Source organism: Bombus vancouverensis, chromosome 9, assembly GCF_051014615.1.
Source record: "Bombus vancouverensis nearcticus chromosome 9, iyBomVanc1_principal, whole genome shotgun sequence".
NCBI lineage: Eukaryota > Metazoa > Arthropoda > Insecta > Hymenoptera > Apidae > Bombus > Bombus vancouverensis.
Window position 1 is genome coordinate 13,590,324 of NC_134919.1, and position 20,566 is coordinate 13,610,889.

Consider the following 20,566-nt stretch of genomic DNA (forward strand, 5'->3'; position numbering starts at 1 on the left):
ATAAATCAAGCAGCTCGTCGCGGACGCGATTATTGATTCGATAAATTTCTGGTCTTTCGTTCGTCGAGTATGTTTCATGGCAAATTAATTCCTGCTTATCGGAGAACAACAATTGCGTGCCATATTTCACGTAGTCTGATATTTTGCAGTGCCACTGACCGTGTAATAAACGGCGCACGATCGTTATCTCGTAATATAGCCCGAGATGCAAACCGCTCGGGAAAGAAAGATTTAACTTCGTTTCCGTGATGGCCGACACGGAATTACATAAGCGTCCGGCTCGTTTCGAAAACGAATTCTACAGGGGAAACGAACGCTCGAGGTAGTAATTTTGTACGGCTAGATCGCGAAACAGATACCACTTTAAATCGAATAATTAATTGTGGTCGGTCAAATTACAGATAGGAACGTCGTAAAATAATGGTCGGTACGCAATAGTACTTTGCCAGTCGAACAGACAATTTATGAACGAACTACGCGCAACATTCGAAAAGGCAGTCAAGAAACGATTCAATCCCGTAATGTAACGCGAACGCGTAAGAATTTCCGGGAATTTCGGATTTCGAAATGGAAAGCATGTCAGTCGATCTTATTCGCGATTCGGTTCGCGCACAGGGGAAGCTGTTCCGTTTCGTAAATTGTATCGTTCGAGCCATTCGTTCGCGTTCCGCTCCTTTTACTTTTCGAATTTACTTTAAGCATGCAGAATCGAGTATCGTTGTACGGACTCGTACAGTTGTCGATTAATTGCCGACCAACCGGCAATCATTTCGAGATAAAGTAAACGGAAGTCAGCGACGTATGACGAAAAGCGTATACTCGCGAATAACTTTTCAAGGGGATGCTTGCTTTACAAAATCAACGATTGTATCGCTGACCTACACCGTGCTTATTTCGTCGTTGTCCGCATTATTGTTATTCGTATTGCACAGGAACTTCGCTGCATTAATTGCAATACGATCGATTCTATATGGTGCTTTCGGGTTGTTTAACTTCGCTCTGTGTGCACAAACTTTCCTCTTAAAGATAGCGAATTTATAAAGTTGACGCTCCACTGCTGATCGCGGTAAAACTTTTGATCGGATCACGAACAAAATTAATTTTTGATTCTAAGTTATCACGCGATATTGCGAAGACGACAGACAGCCATAACTTTAAGCGAAACAACGTCGTACACTTTTCGTTTTCCCCTTTCGACTTCCTTTCCCTCTTCGACCCCTATTCCGAGAATGAATTGCGCAAGCCCTTTCGCCCTTTTTATCATTCCTTCGCAGTCGCGCCTTTCCTGGCGACAAAATTGGCTTTGTTATGCGGCACGAGGTTTCAATTCCCAATACAGAACGGTCCAATTTGTGTCTGTCGCTGGTTTCGTCTCCCTACTTCAACTTGGTCGATGTTGTGTACGTCTCCTAATGAGACACAGTGAACCTGCTGGATCGCTCAAACTACTGTCAACCATACCAGCGACTAGTTTGCCGGATTAGAAATTCCGCAAATCTTCCACCGCATGCGGCTGAATACAATGTCAAGCCGTATGTTTGAGAGGCGCGTTCGTGTGTACACGAGCGGCACGATGTAACGTGTACGAATTCTCATCCTTGTACCAGCATACATTTCTCCCTGTGCGAATCTATGTACACCATTGTCTCGTCTATATTCGCCGAGGGATTCGCGATATCGGATCGGAGCTCGTCTATGGGACCACTTTCGGTCTTCTGCCTTTATTCGCGGTTTCACCGCTGAAATAGTACGGCCAACTTGGGAAGCGCGTTGACTTCGTAACGCCGCAATCGCGAAACGTTACAACACGCGATACGACTGTCTCTCGTATATTTCTATTCCGACCAATAAATAGTATCGCGGCTAGAAATCTGGCAGAGGTTGTCGCCGTCGATTAATCGTCGTGTCTCTCGACGAAGGATGACCGTAACTCGACGATCGCCTATTAACCGCGGCGATCAATCGAGTACCCGCGAGCAGGCACAGTTCATTTGCGAGCAGATACGATCGAGCATTCGTGCTATTATCAGCCGAGCCATCAGGTACTTAACTACAGAAGCATCTGTTGGTCGTGCGTTAGCAAGTTTCTAATTTATTTACTCCAAGAGAAACTTTGGCCACAGCCGCAAACTCAAAGACTTGCCGCTTTACGGCACGTAAGTGTGAAGATAAAGTTACGCTGAGATGGGACTATAAAACACACTGGGCTGCATGGATTTTCGCGCCACTTGACGCATCTCTAGGAGGAGAATTAAGCCGGTTTTGTTGCCGCAATAAACGCGCCGCTCTCTATTAATAATTCATGCAACCAGCGCGACGGTCGAATCGTGGAGAGCCGCTTCGATCTTTCGTACCATCAGATTCGAACCTGATTTCGTGTTTGAAGAAAGTAAAACGAGAGATTTAATTCCTTTGCGCGAGCACTTCACCGAGATTTTCGATGCGAACAACATTTATTTCAAGAAAAGAACCCTTGAATCTAGTAGCGAGCTATCAAGCTTGAATGCTTCTTTCTTAAATTGTTGCTCGAGTGTCGCGTTTCTCAGGATGCCTTGCATCTTGTGGCGAATAAAATCGATGACCGTACCGTAAACTCAATTACATTTTCTAAAGGGCTATCGAATTGATAATCGATGCAAATACAAAACGCTGAGATACGTCCGACCGTACAAATATAAAAAGTAAGGTGTCGAAAAACATTGTAATAGGCGGTTAAAACAGCGAAATTTTTCCTGTAATATCTCCAAGTGCGGAGACGCTTTGATAAATGGACTTTCGCGCAATAATTGTTCGCTCGTTCCAGGAAAATATACGACTAGGTAAGCAAGGTAAATGTAAAGCGAAAAAGAATGAAAACTGAATGAGGGAAGAAAAAAGGGGACACGAGATTCTTTTTCAAATGATCACTTTATCAGACAGGTGTTACTTTTACACTCCACTAATACGTCTCATTGTACCAACCTTTTAACAATGTCGCTTCTGTGCTCGTTTCCTTTTCAAAATTCATTGTACGTTCACGTTTTATCATTGAATACTCTGAGTTTCTCACCGGAAGACGCATTTTTCTGTTCGGTAAATAGTCTTTGGTCGGTGAATTGTTTATACGATGAAAAATACACGAGACAGACGAAATTAATTAAGCAAATGCAAACAAGAGAAAGCAACCTCTTTACCCGTTATGACTCTTTCTACTTTACGCTTCCCGATTTTATTATAATATATTTCCATCTTTGTTTCTTTTTTACGCAGGCCGAGGTAGTTACCAGCGGATACGAGTAAGCCGGGAGGAAAGCAGAGAAAAGAAGGGAAATCTTTGTCGTAAACGTCAAGCGTGCAAGACGCATGACGCGTCTCCGTTCCGTCTTATACCTTCTACTCCGCTATCAGAGTCATTCGACATTTTTTACCGGCTCACTTCTCACTCGGCAGATATAAAAATTCAATTGCTCCTGGAAAAAGGAGAATACTTCGCTAGCTCACCTATCTAGACCAGACAGAAGTTGGCCGATTTCCAAGTCGAAAAGACGAATACTGCACGCCGCGTCGCCGATTTCGGTTTTTCTTTCTACGACTATTATTTTCAGTCCGATTCCGCGAACGTGAGATGTTGCGTTATTCGCAACAATAACGATTCCCAATTTTCTCGACGCATTCGTGCGTTGCTTCGTCGCTCTGTGTACCGTATACTCGTACTGATATGCACCGCGTATCCTCTTCACCGGTTATCCTTTGTAACGACGATACACTACCGCGGTCCCGCTCGAGCATTATAGCATTTTCCACGTTATGTTGTTATAACGAAGCGCAAACACACTTGTTATTTTTTATTTCATTAGTCGAGAACGTGGGATATTAGCTTGTTTTCGGCATTGCTGGATAAACAAACTTGAGTCGAATAGAATTGCCTCGAATATACACGGACCAGGCTCTTAAATTCGATATCACTAATTGTCAATTTATATCGAATTAAAAACAACAATATCTAATATCTAAATATAAATTTCGATGAAATCTAATATCACCATATACCTTGTGGTGTTAGTTGCTAAAAGAAATTAAGAATTTCTGTCTAGGGATGTTTCTAAAGAGAAAAATTATTCCTGGGTATGAAGAAATTTCCAGTCAGTCGTCGTTCCGCCCTCCAGGCATTGAACCCTACTTTTAGTTTGCTTTACGTGAAGAGAAAGTGTTCGACCGTAAAATATCCGAAGAAAAAGTTTCGCAAGGGTGCCCTCTCAACAACAAGTGTTCGCAACTCGACGCGTGTCCAAAAACAAACTCTGGGGCGGCTCTCGATAGAGAAACGTAAAAACTGGCCATAAGATGACGCAAGAAGATTAGATGAAAGAAAGCGGTGAGAAGCAAAGAACAGAAAGCGATAGAAATGTCGATGAATATGCGTCGTCACGTGCCACGTTCAACTATGCTCGCTGCCAAATCCTTCAATAATCCACCAAGGATACAGGGGGATGTTAAGTGATTTTCTTGGATTTATTTGGCAATTGCTCCTTAACTTCGAGGCCGGACATCGTTTTCTATGTCGCAAGCAAAGGAGGAAAACTATATATTGTGTTATTCGTGAATTTGATTTCCAAGTCACCAAGTAATTTAAGCTGCGTTCAAAATATTCATTAACGTTAACACGAAGCGAGAATAATGCCGCACCGAGGAGTTTCTAAGTTTAACTAAATGAAATGCAGTAGAGTCGTTTCAACGATATAATTTGAAATGCGAAAAGTGCGGCGAAGTGTTTGCCATTCTGACATTCGTTCGGTATAAAAGTCTTAACTGATTCGTTACAATTCCTATGTATGTTAGTCGCGTAAAACGAGAAAAACGTAAAAAGCGAAAGCCCGTTATTTTACGGAATAATATATAGCTCTAAAGACTTAACCTTTTTATCACCACTGCCTTTTAATGACTATAAACAGTACTTGTGCTGTTTGCCAAGTTGCCGACTAGATTCGTAAAGTTTCAGCCAGTTAAGAACATGACGATCGCAAGGTGTTTAAACGGCGCCTCGTTTAAGACTGAGGAATTTTTCGTTGGTTTTGTCTTCCGTGTCGCTTCACTTTTTACTAGACTGCCCAAACCAACAACTGTATACGTTCTGACATCGCCGATGTCGAAGAAAATACACGACGTACAACATTACCGCAACAAGCCGTTCAATAAATAAACTTGAGGAGAATGAAGAAAGAGTGAGAAAGAGAGAGAGGAAGAGTGGCAAAGAGAACGGTAATCGCGAAATAGCAAAAGAGTTGGAACGAAATGAAACGGAGGCTGTGTTTAAGAGCGAACTGAATCAATAGCTCTACCCTGCGACCCGTAGGCCAAATATAGGTCATACCGTGATCCCTTTTTCCTTCTCTATCTTTTTTGCTCACCAGTTCTTTCTGGTTGCTCTCTCATCGTTTACCTTCCACAGTGTTCGTTCCCCTGTGGAAGGTATACGGTATACAATATATTATTGCATCGACACTCGGTTGCGGTGCTCTCGTTGTCGGCGCATATGCATTTTTCATAAATAAATTCCATGGGTGCTCCAAAGTTGATCCTACTGCACACTATTGGGTTACGTGTGCCTGAGGAATTACGTATTTGACTGGAAATTATAGCACATGCTACGAAGCGTAGGTACAACACTTACTTCTTTGCTTTTACTTATTTTTTTAACTTACAATCAAGATCGGTGCCTGCATTCAACATTTGTCAAATACCATAGTCATATCAATGTATTTGATCGTCAGGTCTAAAAATAACATTCGTCTTCCATTATAAGGAGCTTAGTAGGCAGAGCTCGAAAGATTGACGACGTTGTTGCCCTCTGGGTTGGATCCAGTGAAGGAGGGATGCTTTCAGCGTCTGACATTTGAAATCCATCCTCTTTGGTGTCTTTTCTGTCGTGAGAGAAAGTTGCGATTAGTCGCCGGAGCTATGTTCTTTTCGATGTGACTCCGGGCTACATTCATCATTATTCTCATTTTGACAGAGAGAAGCGACATCACGCTGTCGTCTTCTTACTCGTATTCGCGTCGTTGTTTTTGCTGTTTTGCCGTTCTTTTCCTTTAATTACAACCCGCAGCTACTTCGTACGCTTCAATATTTTCTAGTGAACAAAAAACAACAAGCTGCTTGCCTTTGAGACTTCGCTTTAAAAATGTATGTAACTTGCATCCGGAAACGGAGATGCTGGTTCAAAGCGAGTAATACCGTGAAATTGTGAGTAAAATTCATCCTATTCCGTTTCGACAGCGTGTTTTTGCAAAGCTCGTTGTTACCGAACCCTGGTTCGTGGTAGGTACACAATCCAGTTCCGTGCATTCCGATGTAATATCAGCAATGCAAACGGTACTTACTTTCGAACAAACTCCGGAACTAAACGTAACTAGTCGCACGCGATAGCAGTGGAATTAACGTGTTACTTCTGCGGCATAGTAGTGCAGAAGGCAATCGCGTCGCCAACAGTAAATTCATTCGTCACTGGCCAAGCAAACGAGCCAGAAACAAGCCGGCCAAAAATAATTGCCGTTATCGTATAGAATGACAAAGACCGACCGTTACAGCGAGCCAAAGTTTTTGCAACCACTTCGACGAAATGTGATTGGCCGCGGCCTGAACAAATTAACAGTTAACAAATTAACAGCGTCACCGGCGGGCACGGTGGACGAAACGCAAAATTGCCACAGACCACGGCTTCCTAACGTTTCCGGTCGATTGAAATACACCACTCAGCCGTACGACCGTCCCGCCATTCTATGCTTCCAATGGCAAACCTATTGATTATCCGCTCGCGTTTCTATCGCGCTGTCCATTTGCTGGCTGATTCATTATAATTGCAGCGTCGAAATGGGAGACCGGTGTCCACATCGCGGCGTTCCGCTTGCCCTCTAACCTCGGCTTCGGTTACGAGCCATCGACTCGCGTCACCTTATTTCAATTTTCTTTCTCGCTGGTAATTCTACAGCATCGATCAATCGAAAATGAAAATATTTGTTCGCGTAGTGGAAAAACTATTCGTGCATTTGGTTCTGTTTTCACGCGAAATACTCGAAAATATCGTGTAAGGAAAATACACTGCACGTGAAAGAAACAGAAGATTGGATTTAAAGGTGAAAACCCGGTACAATTATCGAGCCACTTTCGAATTATGAAACGTATTATATCCAGATCTTAGTTTAGTATTTATTTAATTTTTTATTTATTATTTACAAAATTATGAAGATCAGATTATATATAATTGACTCGAAAATAGAGAATAAAATGAAAGAGAAAAGACAGCCGATAACTAGATCTCAGAAAAGTATAATTCAAAATTGGAGTGTAAAAAAAAGCTTCGAGTACAAGGAATTCAATTCAAATAGAATTTTTCTTAGGAGTGACGTTTGAGTCGTGTTAATTCAAACTATATCATGTAAAAATAGGTTTGTAAGTTTTCTCTAAAATAAACGTTAAATTGTCTGAAAGAGAGAATCGAATGTATACCTACTCTCACAATGTAAAACATTATTTATTTCAATCCCCGAATGTTAAACAAATGGAACAGTAACCGACCATTTGGCAAGCTAACATATTTACTAAATGTATACAAATGTAGTAATAAATTGCAGAGTCGTGTATTCGTTGGATTCTACACGATGAATATACCAGAATCATCGGTCGTCAGTAGTCGTAATAATACTCGATTTTCTTATTAATTATTTTCTGGTAGCCGACAATCTAGAACATACGCAATGTATGTCGCACAGCGCTCACAATGTTTCTCGATTAACTTCATGGTTCGATCGGTGAGCATATAAACCGAGCCAATGAAAAGGTTATGAATAATATATTTATACGATTTTTCAGGCAGTCGCATCGCCTTCCTGCTGACCCACATTCCTCCTCTGCGATTAAACACACTGTGGCGCGTCGTCAAATTTATTACGGAAACATGAGACGACCATGTTTTGCCATGGCGAATATTTACGTTGGAATATTGGCACCGTTATCGCCGAAAATCACCGCGAATTCGCCATTGTCGCCCTGCGTAATCTCGTTCGCGAATGTAAATTCAAGATACTCAACAGATCGCACATTGTTTTCGTTAGTTTGCTAGCGAACCACGTGAAAAAAAAACGAGCCTTACGTTAATCGAGGTTCTGCAAACATGAAAGCGCTTCACGCGACTGGTGTGCACGATTATCGATTCGACCGGCCACGAATTTTATTCGGAACAATGACACGGAATAATGAACCCTGCAACAGAACGACTCCACGTGTGTCGGTTTGAAAAATTGTCGATATATATATATATATATATATATATGTCGAATCGTACGAATGTTACCCGATGTTTCAATTGGAATCTACCAGAACTTAGTCGGCAGATGTATTCCACGATAACGATTATCGTCGATAACCGGATACCGTCGGAGAGGAAATTAGGAACTATCTACTTACATACACGGTGTGGGAATACTATGTAAGTACATATATTCACTTTTCAAAAATTATAGAGATTTGCGTCGATCCGTTTCGTTGATTTTGGCGAAAAGTTAGCAAATTTACACTAGCTTCATAGCGGAAAGTTAGCAAATTTACTCTAGTTCCAACCCTTTTCTTTCTTGCTTTATCGCGTTAAATTGATTTGTCGGCTAAAAATAGTAATTTACAATGTAGCATTACCAATCGGATGTAGACAACGCGGTATGAATCAAAATTTGTCCAAACTCCTAGATCGAGCGATTTCATCAAAGCAGATCCAAGCTGCCGTCGATCAGGAACCACTATTTCCAACTAATCATTGGGATCTGGGTCTTGTTAAAATTACGATGTATTGTCCTGATGTTCGATCAAAGTTTGCTCAAATCTAAGGCGATAATTCTAACAGAGCGAGCGAACGACGTCGTAGTTTTCGGTCCGGAGATAACGTTTGCCGTTGAGCAAGAGAGAGCTCCGTAGTACATTGACACTTCATTAACCGCATCGGTGCTGCGAAGGAGCGACACGCAAGCGTCTCTCCTTCTCCCTCCCTACTCCCGCAATTTGTTAACACGATGCAACGTTAAAGGAAGTTGGTATTTTGCGCGCCATCGTAGCGAAATCGTGTGACGATGTTCGATCACCGGCAGCGACCCATCGGATGATCGCGCTACGACGATACCGTGGGTAATTAGTAGCTGCCTAGTTCCGCAAGAAACAACCACGTTACCGAATCATTCAACTTATCCCGCAATCCATATGACTGTTGTCCATATGCGGTTGTTAACGCAACTCTAACGTCATCCGGGCGATTACGCGCGAAGATTTCATTCTTTCGCGTCTTCGACTTGACTCGACGTCTGTGCCAAATATTTCACTGGTCGCAAAAGTTCGGAGTTAATTCGATCGTTAGCGATTTAACGATGTAACATAGTCGCAAGAGAAGGTGACATAGCGCGGCACCGGCCTCTTACCAGCTCTTATCAACTCGCCGGCCTGTTCGCTGTTCTTTTTGTTTCCACTCTCCTCTGCCTCTATCGGCATGCATTCGAGGCATTGTTAGCGCGCGGACGAGCCTTCCTTTTATCTTCTCTGCTGTTATTCGCTCAGGCCGTTCTACCACCCTCGCCCTATTTCGCTCCTTTTCTCCTTTTGTCTTTATCCACTCGCGATAACGACGTTCCGTTGGTATCAAATTGATCAGACGAGACGCGCCTTAACGACGTGCCGCGTATGACTGTGCACGGGTGTAGCCGAGTTGCGCTTCATCGACGATCGACCTCCTTTCGTGACGACTATCCTTCCTTTCGATCGCAAATAATTACGTAACGCTTTATCCATTTGACATCTTGTATTTTATGTCAGGATAAATGATGCCTGATGGAGCATACCGTGGCGCGCGGATTAAACGCGAAGAGAATTGGTTTCAGAACGTTCCACTCTGATACGATGGTGTTTTATTAAAAGGAATGTTCTATATTTACAACATAAACGTTCTCCACGGCAATCTTCAGGATGATAAGCAACGATGAAAGCCTTTGGTACAGTGAAAACATGAAACAACGAAGCGTAACAAACAGGTACAAAACGATAAACGATCGATCGATCACGAAACGATCAATATCCTTCGTTGGTGGTGTACGAGGCGACGTAATCTTGGATGTCTTGTTCCTGTTGCGCCGCAGTTTGGTGATCGTGAACTGGAAGCTGGCCTTGACCGACGTAGATATCAGCCGAGTGGTCGTTCTTGCCGGAAGTGTGCACCACGGCATGAAATCCATCCTTGTCGGCGCGATAGCTGACCACTCGAATGCTACCACCTGGTTCCTTCACGCTGTACTGGCCGGACACGCTGCTTCCTGCGGAAAGGAACGGCCGCGGATGAACGGAAGCCGCGAAACCAATTGTTGAACTTGTAACGAAACGTAATTGAATGCCAGAGAAATTTCGCCTGAAATAACTCTATTAGCATAACAACGTCGAGGAATAACTCGACCGCGCGGATACAGTAGAGGTCGCGAGCCAAACCGCGCGGAGCCTGTCCTCCTTACTTATTTATCCGGTATTCGTATCCTTCCCACATATTCACGACGCGTGTACGAGAAAATTACTCTCGCGATCAAATTACCTCCGCTTCTATTAATCGTGTTTGAGTTTTCGTGTCAAAATTCGCATGAACAAACTCGCTCACGAAGGAGACAAAAAAAGGAATATTGAATCTCGAACGGTTGCTTCTCTCTCTCTCTCTCTCTCTCTCTCTCTCACCATCTCGCGTTTCTTTCTGAGCATGGAAATCGCCAGTCTGATGATCCTCGACGCCGTACGAGAACTCGTACTTCGGATGCGCGACATAGTCAAACTCGTAACCGTGTTCCTGTTGCTCGTGTCCGTGCAAATTGTTCGAGCTGTCCTCGTGATTCTCCGCGTACGGTACTTTCACCTCAAACACTGGCCCCTCGACGGGCCCGTGAAACTGCAGGTACGAGTTGGCCAGTGAACTGTGCTGCACTGGATCCTGTTGTCCGTGTAAAGCCTCCGCTTCCAGGGATATCACGCCGGCTCGTGATCGATGGCCGAGCGCCAACGTGATGGTCAAGGCGATACTGACCTGTGGCACAAAAAGTCACCTTCGAAAGTACCTTGTAACCTGACGTTTTTCTTCGATCGGATCTGGTACATCAGTCGCTGGAAGATTTACGCGTGATCGACGTGGGAAAAGGTGACGTTTAACGGGTTGATTTTTCAGCGACCACGGGATTTGGTACGTGATTCTGCCATCGATCTCTTATTTTTTTACAATTTTCGTATGACTATTCACGTGTCGCAGATTGAACTAATTTGAAGATATCGATCGCGTTGCAAATGAAAAACGAGTCGCTATAGCAAATCACGGACAACGAATTTAAACCGTACGATTGCGAGGTATTCGATATTGCCAGGAACGAGGTACGATTCGATTCCTTAATTGTGAATTGTGTATAGAATCGTGTCAAAGCGGGTTGCACCGTGATGAAAGCAATCGAATACATGCTGCACTTATAACGATCAATTGAATCTCAGAGACAGATGCACAAAGAGAGCGAAAAAGAGAGGAGAAACGAAAACGTCGATCTGAGACGTCCCATTTTCAATTACTACGTCGATTGTCAGCGCACAAACGTTGACTATCGCGTCGAAAACAGTCTCGACTCGTCGATTATACACAAGCCAATAAAAGTTTCGCGTTTCATCGTGGATTGAAATTCGATTCTCTTTGTTTCGTTTGTACGCGTTTCGCTTCGTTTGCTCGTTTATCATGACAAATAAAATTACCGAATACCCTTCGCCGCAAAATATCGATAAGATTATCGAACAAACGGGGGTAAAAATGACGCAAATCGACGCGATTTAATATAATTTTTAGCATGGTTACTCGCGGCTTTCAATTACACCTCATTCGTAATGTTGTAACAAGTGTTGAAGCTTGTCAAACACGAGCGAGCAGCATCACGGTATAAAGAATGCCAGTTGGTTTTAATTACTCGACACAAACCCGGAATAATAAGCAGTCCAGTCCGGTATCCCATATGCGACAGGATTATGCGACACGATTATACGACTCTCGAAATCATGATACCGTGTTCTGTAATATCTTCGCTTGTCTCGCACGATGCTTTTTCTTATCGAGAAATATGCTCATCTATGTATATATGATCTAAGTATATTTTTATAAAGTAATGAGACGAATCGAAACGATTTCTAAGAAGGTCGTCTTCCCTCGCGCTCTGTTTTCTCAAATTTTCCTTTGCACGTATTTTCGAAAATAAATTCCGACTAGAACTCTCTCTCTCTCTCGCTCTCCCTCTCGCTCCGGTATTTTTCTTGTTTCTGATCGTTTGCTCCTGCTTGATTTCTCGTGTTCCGCTTTTCTCCGATTCACGATTCGATTTCTTCGTCGATACCGTACCTTGATCCTCGTGTCTCCCTCGTATCTCATGGTATATAAAGCGGTCAAGTGAGAACTGCAACTTTCCAACGTATTTTCTAGCCTTTTATACCATGGCAATGCACATTCTGTTTATACACGACGCTCGTAAACAGATGTGAATCTGCCAGTTACGTTGGACATTGCGTGCGTGTGCGATACGTGCGTACACGTTGGTGAATTTCGCTCGAACATGGTCAGTCTGGCCCTCTCTTCGTCTCCGCTTCGCGACCTTTCACGTACGAAACCGCTGTAACGGAACTGTTTGTCACCAGCTTCTGACGACTTCGCTGCTTCTATACTCCAAGATAGGAACGACGTTTCTCTTTTCTATTGAATCGGTATTAGAAACTTCATCGGACGATCGTAAGGATCGTCCGGTCATACAACCGATTAATCTTGCTCTAATTGGCACAACCGATCTTACCTTCCTGTGAGTAGCAATTTCGTTCTAATAACGCTTCGACTTCAGTAATCTGTAACCAGTTATTAATAGATTCGCGTTTAATATTATCGATCAATCCTTACGGTTACGGTGGCTTCCTTACATTTTCGAAGACGCCACTGAACGGCTTCCTTTTCGTCAGCACGAAGCCTGGCGTCGCGTCGCTGGACGACACTAGGGTCGAATAATCCGCTTATTCCGTTCGAGCCAGGATTTATTTGGATTCTTAACCCCCTGGGAGATTCGGTGCTTGGATTGAATCGCGTCGGATCTACTTTAAATGCCTCGATCTCCGACAGTTTTTCCTCCCTACTTGAGAAGCTGGTTGTCTCGTTCGTTTAATAGCGCAGTTTAATTCCTTTATTGGGCTGTTTGTTCCAGCTCCAAATACCTTCGCGGGCTCGAACAACGAGCTTGCGTCTCTCAAACTGCCATTGCGCTAATCTTGCGAATCCGCTGCTTTCGAATTATTTAACAAACGCTTCGACGATTTACCCGACCTATACTTCGAAACGAGATCACCGGTGCTAATCAGCGTCAGTTTGATTATCGACTTCGATTATTCGTAGTCAAGCGCAACGAGTGGCAACGTATCAAACGGAAGTATAATTCGGCGGAGCTTCTTCGTGCGACGTGTTTGAAGTCAAACATCAAAAGCCTTGATTTTCTAGATTCGCTGCATCTAACAGGTAGACCGGAAAACATGGACAAACGTAAAAGAAGCGAGACGCGAGTGTAAAGGATATACACGTATTCGTCCGTGGATGTTTACAGAAGCTACTTTGAAGCAATGAGAAAATAAGAAAATGTCAACGTCATCGAAAAGGGAACGGTTGATCAGAAAAATAACAAGTTCTACTCCAAGACCTCCGTGTTCCGTGCTGCCAGCGTTTGGTCTTTTACACTTGAACGATTGAATTTCTTCCTTCCCGTCCTAGTTCTGCCGTTTTCAATTTACAAATTGAAAATCCTCTATTATGTTTATGCGCGTCGATTAATGTTCGTGACGCTACTGCTTTATTCGAAAGGTATCGGGACACGAGTCGAGTACCACTGTCGTTTGCCGGTAACCACAGTTTGTCGATGTCTCATTGCGATTTACGTTTGGCCGTCTCTTTGACGAATCGTGTGTGTAGCCTCGACGAGACAAGCTACAGAGAGCCGTCAGTGGAATTGCGATTTCGTTGGAAATCGGAAAAGCAACATGCTATGCTATGTTCGAGCGTGTTTCGGTTCTCATGGACGTTCTTCAAAGGTTGAGTCACTGAACGGAAGATCAGAGTAAGAATTTCGTCTTTGTTACCTCGCAAGATGATGTTGCGTTTATCAGAACTACCCAAGTTGATTTCAAGTTATTCCACACAACAAAGTATACCGATCGATGCCAGATAGTTGACGTACAGACTGTATGACCGTTCAGGTGAAGTTAATAAAAGATTCTGCTTTCACGAAACGAAGCCAACCGGAAGTTGGCTAGCATTCCAAAGAAATCTTTTCTCTCCACGCTTTTCTCGTTGCCGGTAAAAATTACTGAATACTTTTACGCATAAACCATCGGTTTTACGAGCAAAAAGTATTTTTCTCATCTAACGTCGGCAACATAAATGGTAATATTTTACGAACGAGTACGCTTCAAATAAGAACCGACGGTATAACGATAACGTACAAAGCGATAACGTGCTTGTTGTTCGTTATTGTCGACTGCTAATTAATTCGCTTTGTAAGCAGTTCGGTCAGCGCGGATTTAAAAACATAAGCATCGGATAAAACACGTTCAAGCGCAATAATGTCCCCATGGCAAATATAAATATATTCAATTATAGCGGCATATATAGGTGGTCGGTGTCGGCGTCTTTGCGTCAAACGATCATTTGTTCTACACAAACACCGTGTATTATTCGTATTTGCTCTATGCGTTGTTATTCCTTGCGATTCGATATAGGATCGTTTCATCTGCCGAAGACCAATTACAACACGTATCTTAACTTGAAATTAATCCTTTGCCCGTAACAATTATATTCCCGCAGTCCGATACAAGTGCCGCTATCGACGCTAATTGAAGTGCTTCTGCGTGCTTCATCCGAAAAACAAAGACAAGAAAACAAGACCAAACTTCCTGCTTCAAAGAAAAATCCCTCTTTGACACAGATACGGGGATTCTCTTGCTCGGGCCGTCTCGTCTCGGGAACAAAATCTTTGACGCGAAATTGCTGGGTGAACGTACGATGGCGATGAACAATGCATCGTTGCAGCAAAGATGGGTAGCTTCGTATCATTGACGCATATTTTTTTCTTACCCTGTTCCTCGGAAAAAAAAAAGAAGAGGATGAAGTTTGGCCAAGCGAAACGAATAGGTTTGGCGTACGAAGGGTACGGATAAACGAAAACGTTTGTATCCAACCATTTCGATGGTTTTCAGAGTGGAAGGATAATAAATGCTTTTATTTCTTGTGGAAACGCGGAAAAACGGACTAATGTATATCAGCCACGTTGCCGCTATACGTATATCTTAAAAGCAGGGTCTTTTTATCTGATCCATTCTAGAGGATAATATGGTATGCGAATGAAGGTAAAAGGATCATAACCGTGATAAAATTTAGAATACGATCAAATAAATGTGGTTAAATGGAAAAACGGTGTTTCAATATTTCCTCGTTCTTTTGTCGAAAGGAGAAAATTTTATTGTAATCGTTCTTCCGATGCAATAAATACACCATTTATTTATTTCAAATTCTTTCGACCGTGTCGCAGACTGTAGATTAATCTTTTAATCAGAAGAACCGAGTTTCATTCCCCGCGAGGATTTTCCACGAAATTTCGTGAAAATTTTAGTAACGCACGGAGCATCTTGGGTGGATCGCTCCGAGAACAGATCCTTAAATTTTGTACGAATATATGTTCCTTCTTTATTAAAAGTTCCTACGGAATATATATGGTGGGTTAAAATCCACGAGGTTAAAAGCAAGTTAGAACAACGACTATGTTGGTGCTACGATTTAAATAATTCGCGAGATTATGTACACACGAGTTCGACTAGTAAAATTGTAATAGTTTGGGTATCCGTACGATATAAATTGCACGTCGGAATAAATGTCAAAGAGAAAGTATTGGCTAAAATATTTTCGTTCGAATGGTTCGATGAATGGATAGAGTTCTGAAATCGAGAGGAATCCTAAGACTCTAACCCTTCGTGGACGAATGAACAGCGTAATTGACAGGGCGCCTAGGACGTGAAAGAGAAACGATGACTAGGCGGATTCCTTCGAAGCCACTTCTTCTGCTTTCATACTCCGGAAAGCTTCGGTAAAGCGCATTGAGTGCAAATTGCGGCAGACATCCGATCTAGGTCAAGCCGATGCGCGAGACAACTGGTACCGTCGGCTGTTTCACGATTAAATGAATGCACCAAGTTCGAGAGGAACAGATTCCCTCGTTGCGGCGGGGTCCGGTGACAGCGTGCCGTTCTATTGCCTCGAGCTTCTTCACCGACTTCATATTGCATCCATGCTTGAATTCTTTCTCACGATATATGAAATTCGAAACAAGAAAATACACATCATCGACTTTATTATTATCAATTTTATTCTTTATCGGACTTGCTGTATTATTTATTTCTACGCGCATAGTGCGTATTTTTTAATTCTTCGATCGATTCCGTTGAAGCGTTACGTACGTATAATTGATAAAATCCAATTTAGGAGCGACGATTGTATAAGATTTCATAGTTGTTAGAAGTCAGAAAAGTAAAACGGAACAGAGGCGGAACAACGTTAAAGGGCCAGGCTGTCGGCTGACTCAATTAAAATTCTTAGTAAAATTTCTCATTTAGCCGGAGCGCTTGGTTCTCGCGACCGGCTATCCGCGAAGTCGTACGACAAACGGAATTTTACCGACTCATTTTTTCTGGGAAACAGTTAGCCAAGGAAGGTTAAAACGGGTAATGATAAGGAAACGCAATTCCAACCATTCTTTTCGCGTTATTGCGGTTGTGTCAGGCGTTTCCAGAGCGTGACTCGCCAAGCACAGCAAGGCAATGAAACGTTAAAAATGCGGGCTATTAAGGGCCAATGTGCCAGGATACCGTTTCATTTGCATCCACGCTACCGTCTTTCTATTATTAAAATACGGAAGTGGTCGGTGTCTGCCAACGATTCCTCCTTATTCCCTTTTCCGTAGATACGGTCGAAGGCAATTACGCGTTGAGAATACCGAACTGGTACTATGCATTTCCGATGTATTTTCGATGTATTTTCGATGCATTTCCGACGATTGTCTTTCGAAATATATCACTTGCAGCCAACGCAGCCAACAAACAACCAAAAACTCGATACAAAAACACAACCGATGCTTGCGAGGGTATACGATATAAAAACGTCCAGGTTCTAACAACGTTACTAAGCGTACAGTTAATCAATCTTCATTTTCTGCTACCTAATTACCGCTACATCGTATAAAAAGATAAATTAAGCATTGTTCTTATCTATAGCACGAGTAAAAGAAATTTTATTTATATGAAAGAGTCGCGATCCAGTTAATAAATTCCCAATGCTTATAAAAATCATTTGCAAACATTTTCATCGATAGATCGAAGTTTATGCAAGTGGATTACAAGATTACGCGATCTATCGTTTTGTTAGTTAAATACAGTGAAATCGGTTTTATTTAAATAACCGCTAAAATTCACGGAAGAGAAATATATGACAGTTCGTGGAACGTCCACCGTTGGTTTCCGTTGATTTCTGATAGCACGAGTGATAACGCGCGATTCAGAAGCATCGGTGGAGGCACGGCGACTCGGTGCAAATGTGACATGTCACGATCAGAGATTAACGCGTTAACAAGTTGTCAAGGGAGAACGTGTAGATGTCGCGTCGACGCGTAAATCAAAGTTCAAGATACCAATTTACTTGCACTTATCACGGTTGCGCAGCCAAGCGCGACACTTTCTCTTACTCCTAGCTGCGATCTTAAACCTGTTGATCGAGCACAATCGAGTTCCTCGTCAGCGGACAATGTCGTTCACACGATTCGTGGCGAGGTGCACACGTTACCGAACACACGTATGTCAATTTGCTGGCGCCTAACTAATCCTCGAACCATGCTACCAGCTGGACAACACATGTGACGTGGATTGGCCATTATGCGTTCATCGAGAGTAACAAGTTTTCAGACGACGCGAATAGCTCTTGCTCTTCGATCTCTTATCTCGTACAGATTTTGACAGAATGACGCAATGACGAGATTGCATTTTTTTTTCTAACACGATAAACCGTCTATTTCTTCTCTGATTAAACTACCGTCTTAATTGGATTTGTTTTCGCTAGCAGAAAATTATAATTTTTTGCTTATTCCATAGCAAAACCAATGTCTATCAATGGTGAGCGAAAGATTCTCGATTTCACGTTTAATTAAATGGAAACGCCCGCGAGGAAGTCGTTAGATATCGCTGATTTGCAATTAGAAGGATGCTTTGTCGATAGTAGATTGCAATCCGGCTTCTATTCTCGAGATATCGATAGATTTTCTTACCAGAGTCGCTCCTTGGGCGTTGATTAAACGTGAAACGCGGCGGTTTCTTTCGTTTCACGTCTACGTCGTATTAATTTGGCGAGTAACAGTCGTTTAATCTGTCACGGGTTTGTCAATGTCGGACGGTGAAATATATCGACAAAGTGCGACCAAAGTGCGACATATCTCAGAGTTTTAATGCATTCGAGCGACTCGCGTTATTAATGGCTCGTCCACAGCGGTTGCGGTAATCCTACTAGCAGCAGTAAGCACTATGTTGGAGTCAGGGATCAAAGCCTTTGTAATTCTATAGGACGCAACGTGAAAGCACTTCGAACGTGTCACCCGTGAATGTGTATTTCGTGTACACAGCGAGTTTCTATCGAAATCCCTCTAAGGTTACCAAAACAGTATCAATAAATGTTTGATTTAATTATATACTCGAACTAATCCACCATCGAATTTTCTAACAATACAGAAAATTAAAAGTGAGAAATTCACTCGGCCGTTTTTCTTTCTAACGAATAACGTGTTTATGAAACGTAAACGTTTTATCTTACGAATAGTTTTCCTTCTTAAACACGTATCTATCTACACACATAATAATTAAGTGGAGTATTTAACCGCATCGCCTGTTGAGGTGTAACGTTTACCAAGTATTTCGTAAATCGTTGCCACGATTACGATGCCGAAGACTATAACTAGGATTAATTTTCACGGTGTTATTAGCGTCGACGATCTCGTTTAAATCCGAGCACGATATCGACAACAGTTTGAGGGTATAACCCCAAAGCAATTCTCTTAAGGATCTTCCAAATAACAATGCTCTTTGTATATTCACAGATTAATATTGCGGGGCAATATCGATCAAAGGGTACCTTCGAGCAACTATTTTCATCTCTGTCGTGCATATATGTCTGGCAGTGTGGATTAAACGGTAAAGCACTGGTTATAAATGAATCATGACGTACCTACACGCAAACCGTGGAAATTATGACCAAGCGAATATATAGAAGCACGAATTATAGGCAAGTTGTAATATTAGTTCCTCGTGTTATCAGCCCTCTTATGCGCCGAAACCGCGTGATGTATCGCCCAAAGGGTTCCTGCAGAGTTTCCCGTTTAATTAAACTTCTGATTGGTGACGATCCAGCGAACGCAACGTAATGACCAGAAGCAATCAGCAGCTGCCTGAAGGGGCTGCGCACTTTTCGAAAGCCCAAGCAGACGGAAAGCTAAGCGAAAGGTCAGTCCTCGTAGAGATCGAGCCATTCTGATTAAATCTTAAGAGCTTTCCTGTTTCCTTTTCCACCATTCAATTACACCTACCACTAAAATTATTTTTTCTCTTAACAATCTCCTTTTAATAAAGTGACTTTTCCCACAAATGTTTAGCACCTCGAACGTATTTTCCACTAATTTGTGTCTCTATATGCAAAGTATACTTATCTGCCTTCGTAAACATCGTAATCGAGAATATTTGAACGCGAGTACAAAGGAGTTATCGATTCATATATCATTGCGTTAAACCCTTAATTAGCGATTATCGTTGGCCGGTAACGACAATCAGGTGGGCAAAAAGTAATCAATTTGCGATCACATCGCAGCTGGATCGCGTAGAACCCGGCCGTGAACCGATATGAGCAGAAATTCAAAGTCTAATTAAACTTCAGATAGGTTCAGCCAACTCGATACGATATAATAGAGATGGAGAGATGCTGGAATATCGGTAGAAGATCATTAATCTATTATGGTACTGGGGTAATCAAAACCCATCCTGAAAGAAAGAATTTTTGTATATAATTAAACTTATCGCGAATTCGTGTGAAATCCGCTCAAATATTGTACTCAGTTTATCGTTGAATAAATATAGCATGGAATAATGCGAAACGGTCTCTGTTCTGGACCGTAACAAAAAAGAAGAGCATTAACAACGATATCGGTTGGATTTTAATTATCGCGGAATATGTTTGCTACTCTTCTCCGCGAAATCGATTATTCGAAGCCGACGTTTTAATTAATCAACGCGTTGGTTAATGCACCGATGCAGCTGCATTTCGGCTTCGTTATTCGTTGACTGTTCTTATCGCACAAATGAGAAAGTAATAGGCGGACTTATCGATTTGTTTCGATCAACTACAAATTTCGTTCCGCTATACAGGACAAAATAAGGGTTGTCAGGACGA

The 20,566-nt window shown here is 42.4% G+C and overlaps 2 protein-coding genes across 2 annotated transcripts in view; both read right to left on the minus strand.

The window, feature by feature from the left end:
• LOC117163423 (zwei Ig domain protein zig-8) overlaps window positions 1-20,566 on the minus strand; it is a 143,425-nt gene that overhangs the window by 68,168 nt on the left and 54,691 nt on the right. The gene's annotated exons all lie outside the window — the stretch shown is intronic.
• On the minus strand, window positions 10,081-12,472 carry LOC117163501 (uncharacterized). The gene is made up of 3 exons (XM_033345826.2): window positions 12,410-12,472; window positions 10,729-11,071; window positions 10,081-10,322 (listed from the first exon to the last, which is right to left on the minus strand). The coding sequence occupies exons 1-3, from the start codon at window positions 12,437-12,439 to the stop codon at window positions 10,081-10,083; spliced, it is 615 nt and encodes a 204-aa protein (XP_033201717.2). The 5' UTR covers window positions 12,440-12,472.

Bases quoted from the DNA above. Each gene is read 5' to 3' on its own strand.
- LOC117163501 (XM_033345826.2), bottom strand. From the start codon at position 12,439: ATGAGATACGAGGGAGACACGAGGATCAAG. The intron at 11,072-12,409 runs GTACGGTATCGA...TTTGTGCCACAG, and splicing joins AGGGAGACACGAGGATCAAG to GTCAGTATCGCCTTGACCAT. The intron at 10,323-10,728 runs GTGAGAGAGAGA...TCCTTTCCGCAG, and splicing joins TCAGAAAGAAACGCGAGATG to GAAGCAGCGTGTCCGGCCAG.